Source organism: Panulirus ornatus, chromosome 1, assembly GCF_036320965.1.
Source record: "Panulirus ornatus isolate Po-2019 chromosome 1, ASM3632096v1, whole genome shotgun sequence".
Classification (NCBI taxonomy): domain Eukaryota; kingdom Metazoa; phylum Arthropoda; class Malacostraca; order Decapoda; family Palinuridae; genus Panulirus; species Panulirus ornatus.
Genome location: NC_092224.1, coordinates 85,026,150 through 85,049,705, shown reverse-complemented (window position 1 = coordinate 85,049,705; position 23,556 = coordinate 85,026,150). Strand labels below are relative to the sequence as shown.

The window sequence follows — 23,556 nt, the reverse complement described above, 5'->3', positions numbered from 1 at the left end:
ACCGAATTAGATTACAGCCACAGTATAAGGGATCACCAATTCATTTAGCCATAATGTATGAATCAGTGGAAAATATAGCGTAAATGAATGGAGTGAGTAGACAATACGACTTCGAATTTAAGGGTTTAGAAATTCATGTAACTTTAATCTAATTGCAATTCATTGCACACCAACAGAACGTATCTGATCTTTAATAGACAGCGGAGAGGAATGGGAAGAGAGTTTGATCCTTTGCCGTCCAAGTTCCCCATCGTACATCAGTTATAACAATCATCTAAAGACTTGAGTGATTCACTTACTCTTTCTCTTGTGTTTAAAGTTTTCTGAATATGTAATATGATACAATCTTTGCGTTAGGGTGCCTGGAGCAAGAGCTTACCTTGGATGGCCGAGAGAGACACTGATGGACTAACCAAGTTGCAGGGGAAGCTTATATACGACCCAAGCGCTGGGATCGTGCCAGCTGCACCAATCACCTGCTTGAGGGACCTGCACGTATTCCCGCCTTGCTAACGTCACTAGCCTTATCTAGTGCCGTTTTCACACGTAGCTAAATGCGCACTACCCTTAGCAATCTATGAACGACACAAAAGGCTGCGGTTCGGGCGTCTCCTGTTCTTCATCAAAGTGGTATACGTACTGAAGAGAAGTCGGATGAGAAATTAGAGAAATATCGTTCAGTTTATTCGACATCTGCGGGAAAAAATTAGTGACATTTCGTAATTTCAGGAGTACTTCCCAGGAACGCTTGCGTCAGTATCATAGATTAGTGAACTTTTATCTCCACGAAGGAGTTAAACCCGTAGATTTGTGGCGGGATCTCAACACGCCTCGTCATACGTTGGAAAGGATCACAATTTTGCGTGTGATCAAGATATTCCTATGAGTCCACGGGGAAAATGAAACACGGTGAGTTCCCAAGTGCACTTTCGTGTAATAATCGCATCATCAGGGGAGATACAAGAGAGAAAAGTAATATAATATGACAATCGCATGTTTACCAAATGGCGTCCTAGCTTCGTCTCTTCGATGAATATCAACTGACTGTTATATTTCTCTCTTGTGTCTCCCCTGATGATGTGATTATTACACGAAAGTGCACTTGGCAACTTATCGTGTTTCATTTTCCCCCGCGGACTCATAGGAACGCCTCGTCATATGTTTACGAAGGATGAACTAGTACGCCTGAATGAACCGGTCGCTGCGCGGTTCGTTAGGCACCTCAGTGAGTCTCCCCGTGCATTTTTGGTCCAAAGACGCAACCCGTGTGAGGCACAGCCATCCCCCTCCGTAACCACTTTCCGAAACAATATCTCAGCCACATATCAAGACATTTTAAGTTAATGTAGGAAGCACACACAACAAAATTAAGAGTTAGAGACAACTACGCTGGGAGAAAATTATGATAAGACTGGTATTTCTCAATCATGGTTGAACATCAGAAATAGAGATATCCTCGCCGAATGTGCAATGCCAAGATGCACTGTTTCTTGAATATACATAATGCGATCATTGCGTTCCCTGCTACCACGCAAAAGGTCCCGGGTTCAAATCCTTGCTTTGGAGGGTATTATGTGTTCTATGAAAGTGCGCGTTCATATGCACTATGTTTGCGTCCATATACCTCCGCGTTTGACAGTAAGTTCTGTAAAATGCTAACTACTGATAATGTGAGCCTGATGGGATTTGACCGGTTTAGACCCCGCTGCTCCTGGATATGAGACGAAGGGTATTCGATTTCTTGTATCGAACAGTCATTTCCTTATGAGGGGGCGATCATAGCTGAGCGGTTGGCCTTCCCAGCTACCACGTAAAAGGTCCCGGGTTGGAATCCTTGCTGTTGGAGGGCATTATGTGTTTTGTGAAAGTGAGTGTTCATATGCAACTTCTTCGTGCATATATATATATATATATATATATATATATATATATATATATATATATATATATATATATATATATATATATATATATTATCCTAAGGGATAGGGGAAAAAGAATACTTCCCACGCATTCCCTGCGTGTCGTAGAAGGCGACTAAAAGGGAAGGGAGCGCGGGGCTGGAAATCCTCACCTCTCATTTTTTTTTTTTTAATTTTCCAAAAGAAGGAATAGAGAAGGGGGCCAGGTGAGGATATTCCCTCAAAAGCCCAGTCCTCTGTTCTTAACGCTATCTCGCTAATGCGGGAAATGTTTACCAAATGGCGTCCTACCTTCGTCTCTTCGATGTATATCAACTGACTGTTATATTTCTCTCTTGTGTCTCCCCTGATGATGTGATTATTACACGAAAGTGCACTTGGGAACTTTTCGTGTTTCATTTTCCCCGTAGACTCATAGGAGTATATATATGTATATGTCTGTGTATGTATATGTATGTACCCATTGAAATGTATATGCATGTATATGTGCATGAGTGGGCGTTTATGTATATACACGAGTATGTGTGGAATGGGCCATTCTTTCCTCCGTTTCTTTGTGCTACCTCGCTAACGCAGGAGACAGCAACTAAGTATAATAAATATAATATGTATATGTATACCTATATATATATATATATATATATATATATATATATATATATATATATATATAATATATATATATATATATATATATATATATATATATATATATATATATATTTTTTTTTTTTTTTTTTTTTTTTTTATACTTTGTCGCTGTCTCCCGCGTTTGCGAGGTAGCGCGAGGAAACAGACGAAAGAAATGGCCCAACCCCCATACACACGTACATACACACGTCCACACACGCAAATATACATACCTACACAGCTTTCCATGGTTTACCCCAGACGCTTCACATGCCTTGATTCAATCCACTGACAGCACGTCAACCCCTGTATACCACATCGCTCCAATTCACTCTATTCCTTGCCCTCCTTTCACCCTCCTGCATGTTCAGGCCCCGATCACACAAAATCTTTTTCACTCCATCTTTCCACCTCCAATTTGGTCTCCCTCTTCTCCTCGTTCCCTCCACCTCCGACACATATATCCTCTTGGTCAATCTTTCCTCACTCATTCTCTCCATGTGCCCAAACCATTTCAAAACACCCTCTTCTGCTCTCTCAACCACGCTCTTTTTATTTCCACACATCTCTCTTACCCTTACGTTACTTACTCGATCAAACCACCTCACACCACACATTGTCCTCAAACATCTCATTTCCAGCACATCCATCCTCCTGCGCACAACTCTATCCATAGCCCACGCCTCGCAACCATACAACATTGTTGGAACCACTATTCCTTCAAACATACCCATTTTTGCTTTCCGAGATAATGTTCTCGACTTCCACACATTTTTCAAGGCTCCCAAAATTTTCGCCCCCTCCCCCACCCTATGATCCACTTCCGCTTCCATGGTTCCATCCGCTGACAGATCCACTCCCAGATATCTAAAACACTTCACTTCCTCCAGTTTTTCTCCATTCAAACTCACCTCCCAATTGACTTGACCCTCAACCCTACTGTACCTAATAACCTTGCTCTTATTCACATTTACTCTTAACTTTCTTCTTCCACACACTTTACCAAACTCAGTCACCAGCTTCTGCAGTTTCTCACATGAATCAGCCACCAGCGCTGTATCATCAGCGAACAACAACTGACTCACTTCCCAAGCTCTCTCATCCCCAACAGACTTCATACTTGCCCCTCTTTCCAGGACTCTTGCATTTACCTCCCTAACAACCCCATCCATAAACAAATTAAACAACCATGGAGACATCACACACCCCTGCCGCAAACCTACATTCACTGAGAACCAATCACTTTCCTCTCTTCCTACACGTACACATGCCTTACATCCTCGATAAAAACTTTTCACTGCTTCTAACAACTTGCCTCCCACACCATATATTCTTAATACCTTCCACAGAGCATCTCTATCAACTCTATCATATGCCTTCTCCAGATCCATAAATGCTACATACAAATCCATTTGCTTTTCTAAGTATTTCTCACATACATTCTTCAAAGCAAACACCTGGGGATAGGGGAGAAAGAATACTTCCCACGTATTCCCTGCGTGTCGTAGAAGGCGACTAAAAGGGATGGGAGCGGGGGGCTGGAAATCCTCCCCTCTCGATTTTTTTTTTTTTTTAATTTTCCAAAAGAAGGAACAGAGAAGGGGGCCAGGTGAGGATATTCCCTCAAAGGCCCAGTCCTCTGTTCTTAAAGCTACCCCGCTAAAGGGGGAAATAGCGAATAGTATGAAAGAAAAGATATATATATATATATATATATATATATATATATATATATATATATATATATATATATATATATACTGGAGTACGTAAAAAAGAATTCTACCCCAACATTTCCAGTGCGTCACTGTGATAAACATTGTCTTAATTCCTCCTCGAGAATGATTCACTGGCCACGTCTCTTGTTCACTGCCTGCGTCACGGAAATGCTTACGTTAATCATCTGTTTTTTTTTTGCTTTTTTTATCAAGTTTTATCAGTTCCTGTTGAGATTTATCTGTCCTTAATATTTCCTCTTAATACGAAGCAACTGGTGTCGTATGGATGATATACATCACCAAGACTGGCCTGAGAAACTTCCAGATGTGGGTAACTCCGTGACGTAACGGCAGACACACGTGTCATTTTTCCATTGCTCGGGCGTCGTAATCCCGAGGCACAACAATACCAAGTGTAACACACAGGGGTTCAAACAGCAACGGAACACTGGGTCCTGTCGAAGCTGTCTGTTATCATGAAAGACAGCAGGAATCCACATACTGGTATCGTAAAAGTTAGAAGGCGTACAAGTATTTAAAAAAGAATAATAACCTGCAAACTGTCATTATGACTATGGAGGTGGAAATAGTGTAAGTCGTGGACTTGAAGCGAAGTGTTTATCAAGTCTGTTCTTAAACGCACTTACGTATATTACTGCCTTCAGCCACTCTTGACTGGCAAATCGTTCTATAGTCAGCAGTTCTGTTGAAGAAAAAGAACTTCACCTCATTCGAAGCAAAACGTTTGCCCACGAGTTTATATCCATTACTACGGGTAAGATCAGACGAATAAAATCTTGAGTAACTTAGCAGATCATCAAATGTGATCGTTTTGAATATTTGTATTAGATCACCACTTAACCTTCTCTTTCCTAAGCTTGATAGGTTAAAATCGTTTGATCTAATCTCGTACATTTGTTTTTCAGTCCGGGAACCATCTTGGTGGCTCGATACTGTACCCTTTTCGTACAGTCCATGTGTTTTTTGAGGTAAAGTGACCAAAACTGAACACAATATGAATGATTTCCCTTATATTACAAAGGCCCTGCTTATGAAACCAAGAATTTTGTTCGTTCTTTTCACTGCTTCTATACACTGCTTACTAGGTTTTAGGTCACCAGATGTTATTGCGCACCACGTCTTTAACCTCATTTACATTGGCTGTTCAACAGAATTCACAGTGAAGCTTGCCTTTTCGTTTTAATTCCGATATGTAAAACTCTGCACTTATCGATATGGAAATCAATTTACCACTTATGAGCCCAGTTCATCTGTGTATCTAGGTCAGTTTGAAGTTGTAGCAGTTCATTTGTAGATTTATTCCCAGCTTCGTAGTATCAGCGAAATTTTTGATATCTTGTAATGCATCTCATTAATGGTGTCAATTTATGTATATGAGAAATAGGACCGGTCCCAAAGCTGATCCTTGTAGCACACCACTAGTGTCTAATCATTCTAAGGTTTTAAAACCAGTAATCGCAACTTCCTGTTTAAGGCCAGTCAACTAATTTCTTATCTACTGATGTGCAACGCCCATCACTCCATCACTGTCACGTGACTTGATTGTTGCTATTAGCCTTTGATATGGAACGTTATCGAAAGCTTTTTGAGAATCTAGATAACACCAGTGGCTTTACTTTATCTGTATTAATCTATGATATCATTAAAGAAATAAAAGCAGATTTTTCAGACATGAGAGATTTCGTCCAAAACCTGGGAAAGAATCGTGTATTAAGTGGTGGTCCTACAAAATCCTATCTTGATTGATGGTTCTCATATGTTTTCCAAGTACATGCGTTGAGCTAACGGGAAGAGAATTTCCGGGTTGCAACGTATTACCTTTTCTGAGTAACGGCGTTACATTGGCAAACTTCCATTCGTCTGGAACTTTCGCCGTAGCAAGTGACTTCTCAAAATGGGCAGTCTGCTTATTGCTGAAAGTATGTCTACGGCTTTAATGTCAGCCTGTTGAAGAACGAACGTTTGCTTCACGTATCAGTGAAACTGGAGTCGGGACATGGGCTGTCTTCGATCGTAAATATGGATTCAAATAAAGTCATTTAACATTTTCGCCATGACTTCGTAACGCGTCTTGACCCCAAGTTACAGTCTTCCGTAATCAGTGGCCCTATTTGAATGGGTAAATGATTTTCTTGCTTCTAACATAACTGTAAAACTCCGTAGGGTTTCTTTTCAAGTCTTTAACAATATATGCTTCATATTGACGTTTCCTTTTCGTACAATTCTCTTACTGTTTCTACAAATTTACCTAATATACCTTATCATGTTAGGTATTGGATTCTCTGAGTTTCATATAAGCTATTTCTTAGACAACAGGTACTTTTTATTTCACTGTTTCACCACCTTGGTTTCATTTGAGAAACAGACCCGTCTACGACGCCTAGGCACATGTGTTCCCACTGCTGCTTTGAAAGTTTTTCTGAAGCTTTTTCAAACTACGTTCATGTCATTTTCATTAACCATATCATCCCAGGTTTGTATGTCGAGAGCTATGAGATCATAAAAATTTGCAAGTCTAAAATTGGGTGATTTTTTTTTATTTTTTATTATCGTGTTGACCAACATTACATACAGTGTTGAAAGCGACCTGAAAAAACAATTTGTCGGTGATCAGTTGTACCAAACTTTAATCCAGCTTCAGCATTATTAACTAGATCGTCATTTTTCGTTTGAACTAAAGTTGATATATTCTCGTCGCGAGACGCTAGAAAGGGATTCTCCTCATTTAGACACCGGTATGTTAAAATCTCCTACAATGATAGGATTTTGGTCATTACAATTATCTGCTAACTGATCATAAAATCTTCGCCTACCTCTAGTGTCTGTGCGAGGGCCCGATAAACTAGTCCTAGTGTTACTTTCTTACATAATTTATCGATGATTTCTACAAAAACGAAGTCGACGTTCTCAACGGTTACAACAGTTTTTACTAAAAGATATAACCTGAGCTTTGATAAAGAGCAGAACACCATTACGTACTTTGTTTCCCGTATCACTATCACACAGAGCACTGTACCCTGGAACTGAGTATTGGGCGAGTAAATCTCCACTGCTGATATCTAACCACGATTCGCAATCACATGATAACTTCTTTCTAGCGCTATTGTCACTAACTCTAGAGGTTTTGTTTCGCATACTCCGAGCGGTAATGTATTTTTTTTTCAGACGAAACTGAGACGCACTTGGAAAGGTTCTTGTGGAGGGGGATGGGTCTGCCCCACGCAGGCTTTTTTTTTTTTTTTTTTTAGCGAAAACGCACGTGAAGGCTCACGAAGGAGCCGACCAAAATGCGCTTCTCCCACTCGTTCATGTAGTCTCTCCTTCATAAACACACCAAACTGCACATAGAAATGCCGCCTCAAGTATCATGAACCTAACTCCTTCCTGAAAACAGTCATTAATCTAATATTCGGAAGGAATGCCTTTCTAAAGATGACGTCTGGCAAGAACTCCTGAAACCATGATATTATTAGTTTCGTTCCGAAAACGTCGTATGAGCCAACGATATTTCTCCAACAGCTCCTTCTATCTCTCGTTCAGTATATCGTTAGTACCAACACGACAAATGATAAGTGTATTGTCGTTTGCGCCACCACAAACCATGTCTACAGCGTCGGCAACATCACTTATCTTGGCAACAGGATAACAAAAATGTTTACGGCGCGAAGGGTTTCTGCCGCAGAATTCTCCCACTTGTCCCCAGACTATATATATGTTCGCCGATGAGCCATACCTCGCGTTCGTTGTCTTCGACATACGTATAGAAGCCTTACAGATTCACAACGGCAATAGACCAGTAATCGACAAGGCTAAACATCGGGCAATAGACATCCCTTGTGACCAGAAACACAAGTGAATTGAATCCAGGCAAACACTGGGGCCACTTACAATGGTAATGTTCGTTCAAGCTATCCTCTTCGTCCCTTCTATCACAGTCGTGTACTTAAAGTTCCTCCTCCTGCCACTGAACGGTAAACTCTCACTCGGTTAATGATGAACTATTTGGACACTCAGCAAGACGCTTGAATCCACAACTCGAGATAATGTGAGGTCTATACATCTAGGGTAACACCAATCACTGCTGCTCTATCCTAGTACTGCCACCACCGCTGCTGCTCTATTCTAGTACTGCCACCACCACAGCTACCATGTTCTGGGGTGACACCACCACCACTGCTGCTGCTCTATTCTAGTACTGCCACCACCACAGCTACCATGTTCAGGGGTGACACCACCACCACTGCTGGTATGTCTTGGTCCTGCCACCACCATTGCTGTTATATTCAGGTTGGTGCCACCACCATTGCTGCCATATTCGGGATGACACCATCACCACTGCTGCTATACAAGGTGATTCTACCACTGCCACCAATACTATTGGTCCAGTGTTAAATGGAAATGGCACCTTAACGCTTCTGAACAAATATTTCAGTTCAATGTTTAGGAAATTCTTTGATTATACCACAAGCACAAAGCGTATTTCTGGGCACCTAGAATGAAAAAAAAAATGGACGTAAAAATATCGTGAAGTAACTAAATATCTAGAAAATATTTAGCCTTTCGTCGGTCAGGGTAAAATTGCCAGAAACAATTATGACGCAAAATTGTTAGATTTGTAGAATATGTTTAACTAATAAAGGTTCATGTTTGAGAAGTGATCTTATTATTTAGTCAAAGACGAGCATCTCATGATTAGGATTCTAAAATGTCATCTGATTTATACTTGGTCATCGAAGTAATGAAATACACTGACCGAGATTATCACTAATGACATGATATACGAAGAACAATACCTAGCTACATAGTTAAAAGACAACAGGATGTCTGATTTAAAAAGCTACAAATATAAACTACGAAAAGGATATAATACATACCCTTTATAATGCCGTAATCAAACCTCATTTGCAATAAACTGTCCAGTTCTGACACAACCACTGATGCTATGTCCTGTCCCAACACTGCTCTACCACTGTTCCACTGGGGTGATGGTTTATGGCATTACACTTCACATACTATAGGTGAGCACAAGCGCTCTGACACGAAACAACGTGAAGTATACATCTTGCTTCGGCAGGCTTGCTCTTGCTTGTGTACCTAGGAGGGGAGCAGGGAAGAAGGAATTGGAATGAACTGTAGTCATTTGATTGTCTATCAAAGTTTTACGAATCAGGCGTAAGTAAATACGATTCATTTTATCTATTTCGATAAACTAAGACTGTATTGTCCAACGGTCAGTTTCACAGACGCCTTAGTGACGTGTGTGCTAGAGCGCGATAAGAAATGCTGAACTGAGTAGTGGGGATGGGAGTGACACAGCCTAGTATGGAAAACAGTGAACGCTTTATCTAGATAAATGTTAATGATGCGGGTGTCTACATCCACTTCATGTACGAGAGAATGGGGGAATGACTTATGAAACAACACTTTCCGGTCACTCCTACTTAGTACCTGTGGCTAAATTATCTAAATACTGGGAAGAATTTCACAGTCATGACGGGTGGTTCTCAGCGTTTTCTCCTGCTACTGATAAGTGAACAGGTGGGAAGAGCCTGGTGCGTTCAGGGTCAGGTCGATGGTATAGCCTAGTAATAACGTGACGTTGTCATTATCGACACTCCTGGCGTGATACACACACATCCATCCCCCTCATGAAAGAGCCATTGTGTAGACGATGTAAGGTATAAAGTGGAGGGTCAGGTGGGACCCTGTAAAAAGCTTCATTATCATCAAGAGGAAGGTGAGGGAGGAGGAAAGAGAGAAAGGGAGAGATGGAAGATGGGGGAATCAAGAATGTTAGATTATATTTTTAACGGAATAAAATTCTTTTTAGTACTAGAGAAATCAGTATAACAATTGCTCTTGGCCATCTTGTCATAGAGGTATACTGCTTCTAAATAAAGACAGAAGTATCTCAAAATATCTGAACAAAATGACTTTACATTATAATGTACAATATATGATATTAAAGCAATAGCATAAAAAATGGATTTTTCTTAAAATCCTCCCATTAGTGTTAATCTTAAAATGATTTTCAGAATAGTATTAAACCTGCATAAATTACTCCTTACATCACACTTTTACTTATAGTAGTGTATGTGTCTACAACACAGTTTTTGGGAGTGAGAATAGAGTTGTCTCTACTCTTGCGATGGATAATGAAATGTGGACCGGATTTTATGGAACAAACAAACCATTCTAAACCTGTGAAATGTATGGTAAGGGGAACACAGGTGTCAAGGGTAGAGTTCATATCTTGATCATGCAAATCATTCATCTTCCCGGTCAAGATTGGCCTTGAGCATTGTTTTCATCGGGTGCATGTGCCTTACTTCCTATTCATTATTTTCTGTTTAAGTATCTGGGAAGAAAGTTCTAATCACAAATCTCGTGCGTGCGCTCGCAGGTGTGTGCAGTCGTTCGCCCCCTTCCCTTACCAGCAGAGTTTACTGGCTTACCTCCTCGGTGAGTGCTGCAGGTGTCTGATACAAGCTCTTTTTTTTTTTTCTTCTTTTCTTAATTCCACGCGCTCTTACATCACTGGTGCCAGGGGTGGGGTAGCATGTTACTCATGCATTTTGTTTCACAAGCTTTTTGCTGATAACATGAGATGCTTATGACTTTATCTCGTCAAAACTTAAGCTGCTCTCAACATGCCCCGTAAACCTGTCGCTCTCATTTTGAGTTCTCTTTTGCGCTTTCTTATACCCACTTCTGTTGTCATCATAGCCATATATATATTTTTTTTTTTTTTTTGCTTTGTCGCTGTCTCCCGCGTTTGCGAGGTAGCGCAAGGAAACAGACGAAAGAAATGGCCCAACCCACCCCCATACACATGTATATACATACGTCCACACACGCAAATATACATACCTACATAGCTTTCCATGGTTTACCCCAGACGCTTCACATGCCTTGATTCAATCCACTGACAGCACGTCAACCCCGGTATATATATATATATATATATATATATATATATATATATATATATATATATATATATATATCACATAATACTCTCCAACAGCCAGACTTCGAACCCAGGTCCTTTTGCGTGGTAGTCAAAAACGTAACAGCTAGGCTATGATCGCCCTTGATAGGGAAACGATTATTCGATTACAAGTAATCGAATACCCTTCGTCTCACATCCATGAGTCTACACCGGTCAGATTCCATCAGGCTCACGTTACCAGCAGCTAGCATTTTACAAAACCTAACTGTACAAACGCGTTTGTACAGTTAGGTATGATAAGGCGCATGTGGTATTCACATGTGGATTTGTGTACCGCAAAACGACTGGTAATTGGGAATACCTGGTTAAAAAAGATGAACTTACACTAGTATACGTATGGTGTTGGAAATATGGTCAGCGTCCATTATTGGATTACATATCGATTGATAAGCGTGTAAAAGAGACTTTCGGCTGTAAATTTGCTAAGGGGCAACTAGTGGGATGTCTGATCACTGTCTCGTGGAAGTGCGGGTGAAGAATTGGAGAGGCTTTTGGAAAAGAGGAAACGTTATCGGTGTAGAAAGATTGGTGAGAGTAAGTGAGCAAGAAAAAGAGACAGGTAAGGAAGTACCAGGAAAGATTGGATGTAGAATGGCAAAAGGTGAGTAAATGGAGCAATGGGAGTGGGTGAGGACTGGTGGTCGAACTCTGCGTCTCCTTAAATCTAAGCTTCTGGACTACATCCTTACTTTACATACATCATGAACTTCTTTCGAATAATTATGATTGCCAATAGCGTTCTTGTACATAAATACATGCAAGAGTCATATATCATCGCTAACCTTACTCTATCTTGCGACTTCCAAACTTAGTGACGTACCAGCATCATTCAGCAAAGTTTTCGGTACACCGCTTCCTTCACACTAAATGATTTATGCAAATGATAACAGAAATGTAGCATTTTCTTTTCCAGATACTTTTTCTTTTTTGAATATTGACAAATATTAGATTGTTGGGAAAGAACTTAGTGAAATCGTTAAATCATAAGAACTGTTAAACTCATTAAATATCTTAAATAAGAAATTGGAAAGCAAGGTAAGGCCATAGCTCTTATTAACTCCACTCCTTCCTTCGTTATTCTGGAGTTCTTCGGCCAAATGGTCGATTTGGCCGCGCCTTCGAAGCCAGCAGTGCGCACTTACCCAAACGGGGCGCTCCACAGTTTAGAAACCAATGTTAATATTATTTGGGGAAAAAAGTATCCAAAACACTTAACCCGTTCAAGTAATATGTTAACTTAATAACTTATTAACTTCACAGTATTACTAAGATTCAGAGCACCTGTTCATAATTTGAAAAAATAGACTTTGAAACGGTAGCAGCATAAAAATTCAGTCACAGACCCTAAGCTGCTGTGTAGAGGGAGGAGATAACAGAACAGGCTGGTGCAGTGATGAGTTGTCGTGCTGAGATAGCCAGTTTTAGATACTATATATGACACTGGGGCACACATCCTATCTAGCTTATCTTGTCGTTTCCTGAACACTCGGCATATTTCTCACACTAGTACGTATAATCACCGCCACCGCCACAACCACCACTACTACGTCCATCATTCTTGACACATCCACACCTTCACAACCTTCAGCATTATCGTACAACACCTCGACCACCATCACTGCCACCACAACATTATTGTTATGACAGCCACTATCGCCATCAGCTCCGCAAACATTATTAGTATCACTGACGTTACCATCATTACAACCACCTCATCAACCACCATTACCGTTACAAAACACGACCACCAGAAGCATCACTTTCGTCAGAAACACTACCACTACCACCACTATCATTACTGCTACAAGTTTCACTGTGACAACCACTATCAACACGGCCATAGTCGCAAACATGTTCACCAGTACTGTTACAAACGCCACCATAAACATGATTACCACGAAAAGCACCACCATCATCACAAAACATCGCCTCTAAAACTACCAATTACTTTGCTTTTCATGCCAAAATAGACGTATCCTGGAAGAGAAAATTATCTCGTCTTTCGATAGCATCTGTTGGCAGACGACGGTCAACAAGAATGCATCGAAACAAACTGACTAGGCTTTTCAAGGTAAGAGTCATCATTTACTGGGCATGTCAGGAAATGTGCCATGCGTTTCAGTCAGTAGTCCTTTTTTTTTTTTTTAATAGGGTGGTTAGAGAAGAAAGAGAAAGGGTTGGACAGGGGAAAGCAAGTTTCGAAATAGAAGAGAGAGTTTAGGGCGAATGGGATGTGAAAAAGCTCTGTGGAGTGTGAAAATGTATACAGGAAAAATGCTTTTGGTGTTTATCTGTATTCCACCTCGATACCCCACTCCTTCTTACTTGGGTTGTGTATGTAATGATGTTGTCTCGTCTTAGTTAAGGGAAGGGAAGTAGTTATGCTAAACATTTTTTAATGAATTCATTTTTTTCTGGTTACATACTTTCAGAATTCCCTGAACTACCGTGAATCTGTTTCCATATCCGCCGACCATATTTTTCAATTCCCCACATTATTTCTTTCTTTTTTTAAATCTCAAAACTCCTTTCGTATTCTTCCTTTAATTTCTCAGTCCCTTTAATTCTTCCTCCAACTGTGTTGTTAACAACGAACGAGTCGTGTTCCTTTATGATTTCGAACAGTATCACCAAACGGTATTTTTACAGTCTACACCCCACAAAAGGTACAATATTTTTGTTTCTTTGCGATCGATAGATCTATTTTTTTTTAGAAGTCCCCGGCTAGGAACACTCATACCTTAGGTAACTTAAGTTGGTTAGGTTAGGTTAGGGTAGGTTAGGGTAGGTTATTTAGGTTAGGTTACGTTAGGTTACATTCATTAGATCAAGACGTATACCATCGTTCACCAAACAATGCCAAGCAATGTCTATGGTGCGGAAGCTGTATGATGACCCTCCAAAAACTTTTTCTAACGATTCACCTTTACTTTATCCTCTTCTCTTATCCTTGTGGATTTATATAGTCACAGCTCACTGACCAATATGGTGTGTGCGCGTGTGTGTGTATGTGTAGGTGGGTTGATTGGGGGAGGTTTAAGTAATTACCTTTACTTACATGACAGGAAGGGAGTTCTACACTCATGAGGCCCAACCTCATAAAATTTCTCTACGATCATAAATCGTTTTGAAAATTTTGCTTCCTGTCAGCATTTACGATTTCATCACTGTTTATTTTACTCGTTCATTGTTCTTATACGAAACTGAAGTTGGTTCACTTCTTTTCTAAGCTTCTTGGTTAATATATTTTCACAACTTACTGCTGTTCTATTTTCAGCCTTTTTCGAGGAACCGTTCACTGCTAACATCATCACTCTTTACTCTTCTCTCTTCCATTGTGGACAAAGTGATGATCTTCAACCGCTCATTATAAACCAGCTCTCTTAATTCTGGCAATATTTTTGGTTGCCCTCCTCTGGACCTTCTCTATTAGTTCTCTGTGCTTCTTTAAGTACGGCAAATGAATCTGAGTAACACGTTTTAGCTTGGCGTTTTACACATTGTAAGTTCGCTAAACATTTCCTCATCCAAGTACTTTAAATGGTACAATTCTGATAGCTGCCAGCATACAGCTCTTACAAGGTGGGACCCTGGCAACAGGTTAGGCACAATGTCGACACTCGCAAGTCCATTTCGCATACAGATTTCTGAAGCCTGTTACCTGCTGGATAATGATTACATCAGACCCTCCTGTCATTGAGTGCCCCACCTTCGTCATTTTGCATTCACTCGTGTTCGATTTCATGAGCTGTATACTGAACCAACTTTGGAGCTTCTTTAGGTCCCCCTGTAAGCTGATGCAGTATCTATCTACGGTCTTCATCCACTACTTTCCCTTCCACAGTCGTCAGAGAGAGAGAGAGAGAGAGAGAGAGAGAGAGAGAGAGAGAGAGAGAGAGAGAGATACTGGTCTGTAGTTCAGCACAATTTCCCTGTCTCCTTTCCGAAAGATTGGTATGACGTTTCCCGTCTTCCACTCTTTTGGCAGTTTACCTTCCTTAAGCTACATCTTGAAGAACATTTCAATTAGCATGTCAAGCGTATTTGCACACTACAATATCAGGACCATGAACCCTACATGGGTCAAGGCCAGGTAGCAGTCTGTGTATGTCCTTACTACCTATTTCTGTGCTCTCTACGACGTTGGTATATGAATAGAAAATACAAAGATAAAGGAAAGGTCAAATACATAGTACAGTACTTTATTAAAAGTTGATTCTTTCAGAGAACCTTTACATTATCTCTGAGCTAACTAACGTCACTAATAAGATTCCATCACATATTGTAATATGTACACCTACTGTAACATATGTTAACTAGAAATGAAATGGTAGAATGTACCGGGCCCAGATTGTTTATTTGCAGGAAATTCCTAATTTCCTTTGAACTGTACAACACTAATGAAAATAAATCATTTACGAGTGAAGAATAAATCTTTCACACTCATGTCCTATTCTTCCTTTTTTCCTCCCATCCTCTGTTGTTGTTGTTATTATTATTATTTTCAATCGTGATCTGAGCACCGACGACGACTTCTGAAAACCAGAACGAAATACAGTATATATATATATATATATATATATATATATATATATATATATATATATATATATATATATATATATATATATATATATATAAAGAGTGAAAGCCTATCTGATGGGTAGTCGTGGGACTTGGTCACTAAACTCCTGAGACGATGACCGACTCGAAGTAGACGGACGGAGAAGCAGCCCTCATCATTAGACCTCTAAGAGACCATCGGCCACGACAGATGATGAGGGGGACAGTCGTTCACAGCCTCACAGCGTAGCATTACGTGCAACATCTGGTGGTGGTGGGATCGTACTACGTCAGATGGTTTTCTTGTGTGACGCGTTGGTACGTGGACGGCAGTGGGTAACTTGTTCTCAGGCTGGTCGTGTCGTGCAGGTGGTATGTCATGCAGGTGGTTGAACTGTCTCATGTATATGGTTTGGGCAAAATTCTGCCGGGAGATAGTTTAGAAAACGGGAAGTAAATGGTTTAAAGCTAAGTCAGCAGGTGGTCTAAGCCTTGGCTGGTCTAGATCTTCGGCTGACAGGTGGTTTAGAGCCTCTGATAAAAGGTGGTGTAGGGATTCTGCTGGCAGATTGTCTTAGACTTCGCTTGGCAGATGGTCTAGAGCTTCTGTGGCAGGTGGAGCTCCGATTGGCAGGTGGTCTAGAGCTTCGACAGGCAGGTGGTCTAGAGCTACAGCTGGCAGGAGGAACCACTCTCGATCCTGAAGGACAGGTCCGTCTGACCCAGAGGTCTGTTGTTGTTCTTAAACCGGATGTTCTTAGCCCAGGCACGGCACCGGATCCTCACAGTTACGTCACCTGAGGGAGAGAGGGAGACCAGTGAGAGAGATGATGGGGGAGAGAAGGAAGGGGAGAGTGGAAGAGGAAGTAGATCAAGGAAAGAGAAGAGGAGGAGGGGGGGGGGCTGATGATTTGCCATGAGAAGATGAAAAAAAAAAAGAAGAAAAAGCAGGGATGCACCAACCAGCAGCACGTATATCTAAATAACGCCAACACTAGAATATTATCTTCCAACACCTTATGAAAAGTTCCTATCAAGGTGTAAGATAAGATATAAGCTGATCTACACTAAGTTGGCCTCTGGGAATTATAAATAAAGATAAGGCTATCACCGGACTCCACGTTAGCAGGGTGCGCCGCGAGCGATGATGTGATCTCAGGTAAAGCTGTATCGTCCACAATGGACGGAAAGGCGAGTTCAGTTTCGTCGAGGAAGCTTTCGTTTCAGGATAGTGGATCTTTACTTATGCATTAGACTGCAGGCTCACAGCTGCCTGAGGCCCATGTGTATGACATCCGTACTCCGTCTCCCACTACCTGCAGAGTGACAGCAACACTGACCATGCAACCTCACCGTTGCGCGGAAGACACTCGTCCAGGCAAGCACCAATGCTCTCATTCCTTTATTCTCTGCCGACTCGTTCGCACCCTCCCTCTTCTCTCCTTTCTGTCGTGTCACTTACGTAAATCATCTTCGTCATCCTTCTATCCATATGACCAAACCATCTCGTCATTGTACAGACACCTCTATCTTTATCTGGATCCTTTTTAACCTCTTCCCATGGCATTTGATCAACACCCATATCCATTCCCGCCTCTAGTATCTCATATTACATTTGTTGCTATTCCATTTCAACTCCTCACACGTTATTTCCAGTTTCCTCCCAGTATCATCCAGATCTTCCCCTGTCTTACCCGTAAACACATGCCTTCTGCACACAACATCCCTGCACTGGCCATTCCTTTCTGTCATTTGATTTTGTCTGTTTCTCCTTTGTTATGGCCATCATCTCACAAGACCTTTCATGTTTCATCGCTAAAGCCACCATTCGTTCTTCCCGCATCGTCCGTCATCGACCCTGATCTCTCCTTGAGCTTATCATTCACTTAGAATGTCTTCACTTGCTCTTCCATCCCCTTCAGCACTACCCTCACCCATATAGTTCACGTGATCTTCTTTTTCTTTTATTTTCGTATCTCCTAAATCTCATTTTCTTGACATCAGTCATGCTCGTCACAAGCCATGTTCTCAGCTTCGAGCAAAAACAAACGAAATTTTGCTACTAAGCAGCAAAAACGCTGGTCTTGATATGACGATGATTCAGATTTTCACCAAGGGACTAACTTTCCATAAGTACAGAAAGGGTTCCATCTCCACCAGCATGGCGCTAGTGTAACTACTAAGAAAAACAAAGCACAAATTTTCAGTGTCACTCCCGAAATCAACACCATAATGTTACTGTCTCATGAATCGACCCAGCCATTTGCCCCTTGACTTATCAGACCTTACTCCCACACGAGTGTAGCTGTGCCCTGGCTGATCAGACCTTACTCCTACTACATATAAGAAGAACAACTTACGTCTTAACTTACTTTGAAGATTCATGATGCGGACAGGTATGAGGGGACTGAGGTAGCCCTTCTGATTGAGGTAGGGGAAGTAATAGATGGGGACTCCGGGCGCTGCCTGCTCCAGCTCAACATCGTCTGACTCACACCACACCCATATATGCTGCAATACAATACACTGCTCTTATACATATGCAAGATTAACCGGACTTTATATATATATATATATATATATATATATATATATATATATATATATATATATATATATATATATATACATATATATATATATATATATATATATATATATATATATATATATATATATATATATATATATATATATATATATATTTGTTTGTGTGTGTATGTATGTATGTATGTGATGATCGCAGAATGAAAGGGGGGCCCTACCACAAGAAGTAAGATTTTGCTTGAGACAGGGAAGTGGGTAGTTCTCAGAGACGGAGGGAGAGAGAGATAGTACTGTTGTAGTTGTCTGAAAAGAGATACCTTTAGTGATACCTATTTACCTAAAACTGTTAGCTCCAAAGAGCTGTAAGCAAAGATAGCCAATTCATATCTATCAATACTCATCTAACAAGAATGTAAACTGTATTAGAAAAAAAAGGGAGGGAAGGTGTGGAACTAGACAAAAATGCTATATCGTTGATCCGTTTCCTATCTTGAATGATCATCATCAGTGCGAGGATAATACTCAAGCCTTATAAGTTGACTGAGCGCAATGAGGAATGAAAACCATTAGGATGAGTTCCTTACTTGCTGTACAAGGGAGGGAAAAAGACGCCTGGATGACCCAAGGCTCAGATCAGCTCCGAAGTTCCCAAATAATCATTTACACTGACAACAGTAGGCCAATGTTTTGGCGTCTGTCGCTCACCACTCAACCAAGGGCAACGAAAAGTACCTTTATCCTTCTAGGGTAAAATCTAAGTTATGGTAAGTGAGGTTAATACACGTTTGCTTAGATTAGTCATAAAAAAAAGGAAAAAAGCACAGATCAACAGAGTTACAGCGTCGTGATGACGTCTGCTTAAAAGAGAACGTTGTAGCTGAGGCTCACCCCAGAGAGCGCTACGCTTGAATCGTCCGTTGAGTTGATGTGTTCCTGGAGACCCGTCGGTAAAGCGGAGAGATTCTGGATGGTCTGCGGCTCCCAGCCAATGACCTGCAGGAGACAACACAAAGAAGATAAGATCGTAGAATCTCTCTCTCTCTCTCTCTCTCTCTCTCTCTCTCTCTCTCTCTCTCTCTCTCTCTCTCTCTCTCTCTCTGTAGGCCACATACCAGGGAGGTATTCTACCATTACCCGCCTGGATATGAGGAGAGTTAGCGATGGTGCGCACTAAGCCAGCACTTCTCTGGCTGTCAAGCATCACTCCTTTGGCCCAGCTTGCTGCCTTGATTTTCTTCCTCACCCACACATGGGCTGCTGGTTTTCAGTCCAAAAACATACCATCCCTCAGTGTCACACTTAACATGAGAGTCGACTAAACGACTTGATTTACTTAGCTTAGAAAAGAGAAGGTTAAGAAGTGATACAACACAGGTACTTAGAGATGATCAATGACTTCTATAATCAAACGAGCTGTTCAAGAAATGGTACGTGTGATTTCACTCGCAGTAATGGGCACAAACTCTTCGACAAACGCTTTACCTCGAATAAGGCGAAGCTCTCTATATCAGACGGGATTGTTAGCATACAGAATGATTCGCCAGTTAGAATAGTTGAAGGTATAAGAATAGAACTAACAAATATTTAGCCCAAGATCCTCGTATACCATTATTCGCGTCTCAACAGTTTTGTGAAAAATTGTACTTTTTGAAATATGTGTCTTTCTAATTTAACCACACGAATCTTCGAGCGGAGCGATGTGGTATTATACACGGAGAGACGTGTTGTCGATGGGGGTGAACCCAAGCGTATGAAAGGTCTGTGGGTTTTGGCTTCGGATAGAAAGGCTAAAGATAGGTTGTATTATGAATGATGATTACGAGGTGGTGGTGAACAAGTGAGGCCAATTTTCATCTGTTTGTGACTTTACCTCGTTATGTGGGAAACGCTGAATAAGAATTATCATTATTAGTATTATTACTATTATCATTATAATCATCATCATTGTCATCATTATTATCGTAATCATTAATGTTGCTTTTATTATTATTATTATTATTATTATTATTATTATTATTATTATTATTATTATTATCATTATTATTATTATTATTCCTTTTTTAAAGTAAGTATGATTCCTAACTTTGGTGTGAATGAGAAAAGTATATGATCTGCATCTTCATTCAACATTTCTAATTGTTCCTACAACTGCACATTGTTATTTTGTGCTAATGTAAGTCAAGATCATTCTTGACGTTGTATTCTTCGTGTATGTGATAATTTTGTTATGCTTTATCGGTCAGTTACCGAAAGATTTTGGAATTATTACAGTGAATATTATTTTACCGACTTAACTGCTCCCAAAATTACATTCCATCATGGATTATCATACGAACGACAGGATTATAGAGCGGTCACTACCAAGTAACACCAGCACTTGTACGATTATATACATTTAGGTTCATCCGTATAATTCAGACCGGTCGCTGTACGTTCAGATCTCGGCTCTGGTTCGGTTTAGGTTCATCCATATAATTCAGACCGGTCGTTGTGAGCTCAGATCTCGGCTCTGGTTCGGTCGGGACTTACCTTATTGATCTTGAAGAAGACGCAAGGCGAGTTGGTGTCGTAGCCCCAAAGGGGTTCCTGGCTGCAGCTCGACCCAAGAGCGTCCAGATCGAAGGCACAAGATTCGCTGTCCTTCATGCGATTTTCTTCTGTTTCATACATGTTTAAGCTGCAATCTCTGTACACAGCATTCTCAGGGAAGTTGCTGCTGTTGTATCCTGATGAACATAATGGAACGCTAATCTTATATATATATATATATATATATATATATATATATATATATATATATATATATATATATATATATATTATACGTTATCGCTGTTTCCCGCGTTAGCGAGGTAGCGCATGGAAACAGACGAAAGAATGGCCCAACCCACCCATATACACATGTATATACATAAACGTCCACACACGCACGTATGAATATCTATACATTTCAACGTATACATACATATACACAGACATTTACACATATATACATGTACATCTTCATACTTGCTGCCTTCATCCATTCTCACCGCCATCCCGCCTCACATGAAACTTCAGGAAACACAAGAAACATCGGCAACGAAACAGGAGGCAAAAACATTGGAAATTAATACACAACATGAGGGGGGAAAATCCAGCCACGAGCGAAGGGAAAACTATATTGTCACAATACAGACGTAAGAAGAGGTGAGCAATAGGAAGGAAGCATGATACAAATGCAACGAAAAAGAAAAAAAAAAACAAAAAAAACAAAGTGTAATGAGATACTAGCTCGTCCCCCAACGTCTGAGAACAGAAAACGAGCATCACCAACTGTACTCACTCATCAAGAGTTTGTTAATAGAGTCGACATAAGGTTGTGAGGTGGACAAATCTGTCGGGTAGTAACTGATGACGGTACGTTTGGCCTTCAGTATACACGTAGTGGGGCGGAAACCAAGACCTGAAAATAATGAGGAACTTTTAAAGATGTATAAGGAAAAATTATAATGATAATATTTCATAATTTTCTATGCATGTATGAATCATGATAGGAATTACTGACAAGCATTATCATTTTTGTCATCATTAAAATTATGATTATCATGATAGTTACTGCATCGATTTATATCACTCATCCTTTCCCTCATTACCTTAATGATATAAAATATTATCATCCTCATTAACAATTTGATTATTCTATTCGTTATCATCATTATTGTTATCATCAAACAAAGGTTAGTATGATTAGAACAATATTAATTGGAACTCCTTTTCTTCTAAATATGAACAAATAGGTCAATATTCTCTTTATATAGTATGTGTTTAGACAGATAGAGAGAATGAGTGAGGAAAGGTTGACAAAGAGGATATATTTGGCAGAAGTGCAGGGACAAAAATAAGATAGATAACATATTGGAGATGGGTGGATGGAGTGACAAAAATTATGAGTGCTTGGGGCCTGAATGCATGCAGGAAGGTGAAAGGCGTGCACGGGATAGAGTGAACTGAAGCGATGTGGTATTCAGGGGGTGATGTGCTGTCAGTGGAACCACGTCGTACAAAACAGCCAGGGGAAACCATGGAAAGGTCTGTAAGGACTGGTTGTAGATAGGAAGCTGAGGTTTCGTTACATTACACAGGAGAGCTCGGGAATAGATGTGAGCGAATGAGACCTTTCTTCGTCTGTTCCTGGCACTACCTAGCTAAAGCTGGGAAACGGCGAACAGACTAGAACAAAGGTATATATGCGCAGCTCAGGTCAACCCTTGCAACCTTCCCTATTAACCTCCTGCCTCTTCCTTTTCTACATTTCCCACACATTCGCACTCCGTCCTTGCATGCAACATCCAAACAACTCTCGTTTTCCTCTTTCCCCTAGGAAAAAAATGGTACCTCGTCATCCCACTACTGCTTCTCATACACCCACATCCCAACTAACGCGCGCATCTCTCGCACATGTAAGAAATACTTCCCCCAAATACCTCCAGCCCCTCGCCTACTCTCCTAGTCTCGTTGATGCTCATCCTTCTGCCATTCTTCAACCAGTCCCTGCTGGTATCTCCACACACAAGCCTCTTCTCTAGCTAGAGTCGCTCAAATTTACAGCTCCTCCTTCCCATCGGTACCATTATTATTTTCCTTATAGTCCCAATGATACAGCCTAGCCACAGTGACTATTCACTCGCGGAGTAACCTCAAGCAGCCAGAGTCTGGTGATATATATATATATATATATATACACACGAACATAGTGCATATGAACGCGTATTTTCCATGAACACATAATCCTCTCCGACAGCGATCTTTATATGGAATTCTTTGAAACAATGTTATTAAAGGATATTTTACTTTCTAATGCGATTTGGTTTAGGTATGTAGATGATGTCTTTGTGTTTGGCCAACAAATGAAAAATCACAAACATTTCTCCCTTTACTTAACATCAAATTTACTGTAGAAAATTAAAATAATTATGTTGCCATTTTTAGATTGCATGATCCATAGGGATGGAAACAAGTTTAAGTTTAGAATATACAGAAACCTACAAATGTATGATCATATACCCATTATTACTCAGCTTAACATGACAGAATTGAATTATCATCATTCCAGTCTATGTTCCTTAGGGCATTACGTATTTGCAGTCCAGAGTTTATTGAT

General features: G+C 40.4%; 2 protein-coding genes and 1 long non-coding RNA gene across 3 annotated transcripts in view; 1 reads left to right on the top strand and 2 right to left on the bottom strand.

Annotated features, from left to right (window-relative positions):
- Positions 1-382: 382 nt before the first annotated feature.
- LOC139750384 (uncharacterized) lies at positions 383-13,190 on the bottom strand. Its single transcript, XR_011713124.1, has 3 exons — positions 12,647-13,190; positions 9,166-9,385; positions 383-639 (listed from the first exon to the last, which is right to left on the bottom strand). It is a non-coding gene; the product is annotated as an uncharacterized lncRNA (long non-coding RNA).
- Positions 13,191-13,326: 136 nt separating this feature from the next.
- LOC139750377 (HIG1 domain family member 1C-like) overlaps positions 13,327-23,556 on the top strand; it is a 43,380-nt gene continuing 33,150 nt past the window's right edge. The window contains exon 1 of the mRNA XM_071665110.1: positions 13,327-13,374. Coding sequence (XP_071521211.1) covers positions 13,342-13,374 — 33 coding nt within the window. The 5' untranslated portion in view covers positions 13,327-13,341. The remainder of the gene's footprint in view (positions 13,375-23,556) is intronic.
- Positions 15,492-23,556, bottom strand: part of LOC139750322 (sodium/potassium-transporting ATPase subunit beta-like) — a 15,379-nt gene continuing 7,314 nt past the window's right edge. Inside the window, exons 3-7 of the mRNA XM_071664999.1 lie at positions 21,739-21,858; positions 20,943-21,139; positions 19,302-19,406; positions 18,239-18,377; positions 15,492-16,663 (exon numbers count right to left, since the gene is read on the bottom strand). Coding sequence (XP_071521100.1) covers positions 16,536-16,663; positions 18,239-18,377; positions 19,302-19,406; positions 20,943-21,139; positions 21,739-21,858 — 689 coding nt within the window. The 3' untranslated portion in view covers positions 15,492-16,535. The remainder of the gene's footprint in view (positions 16,664-18,238; positions 18,378-19,301; positions 19,407-20,942; positions 21,140-21,738; positions 21,859-23,556) is intronic.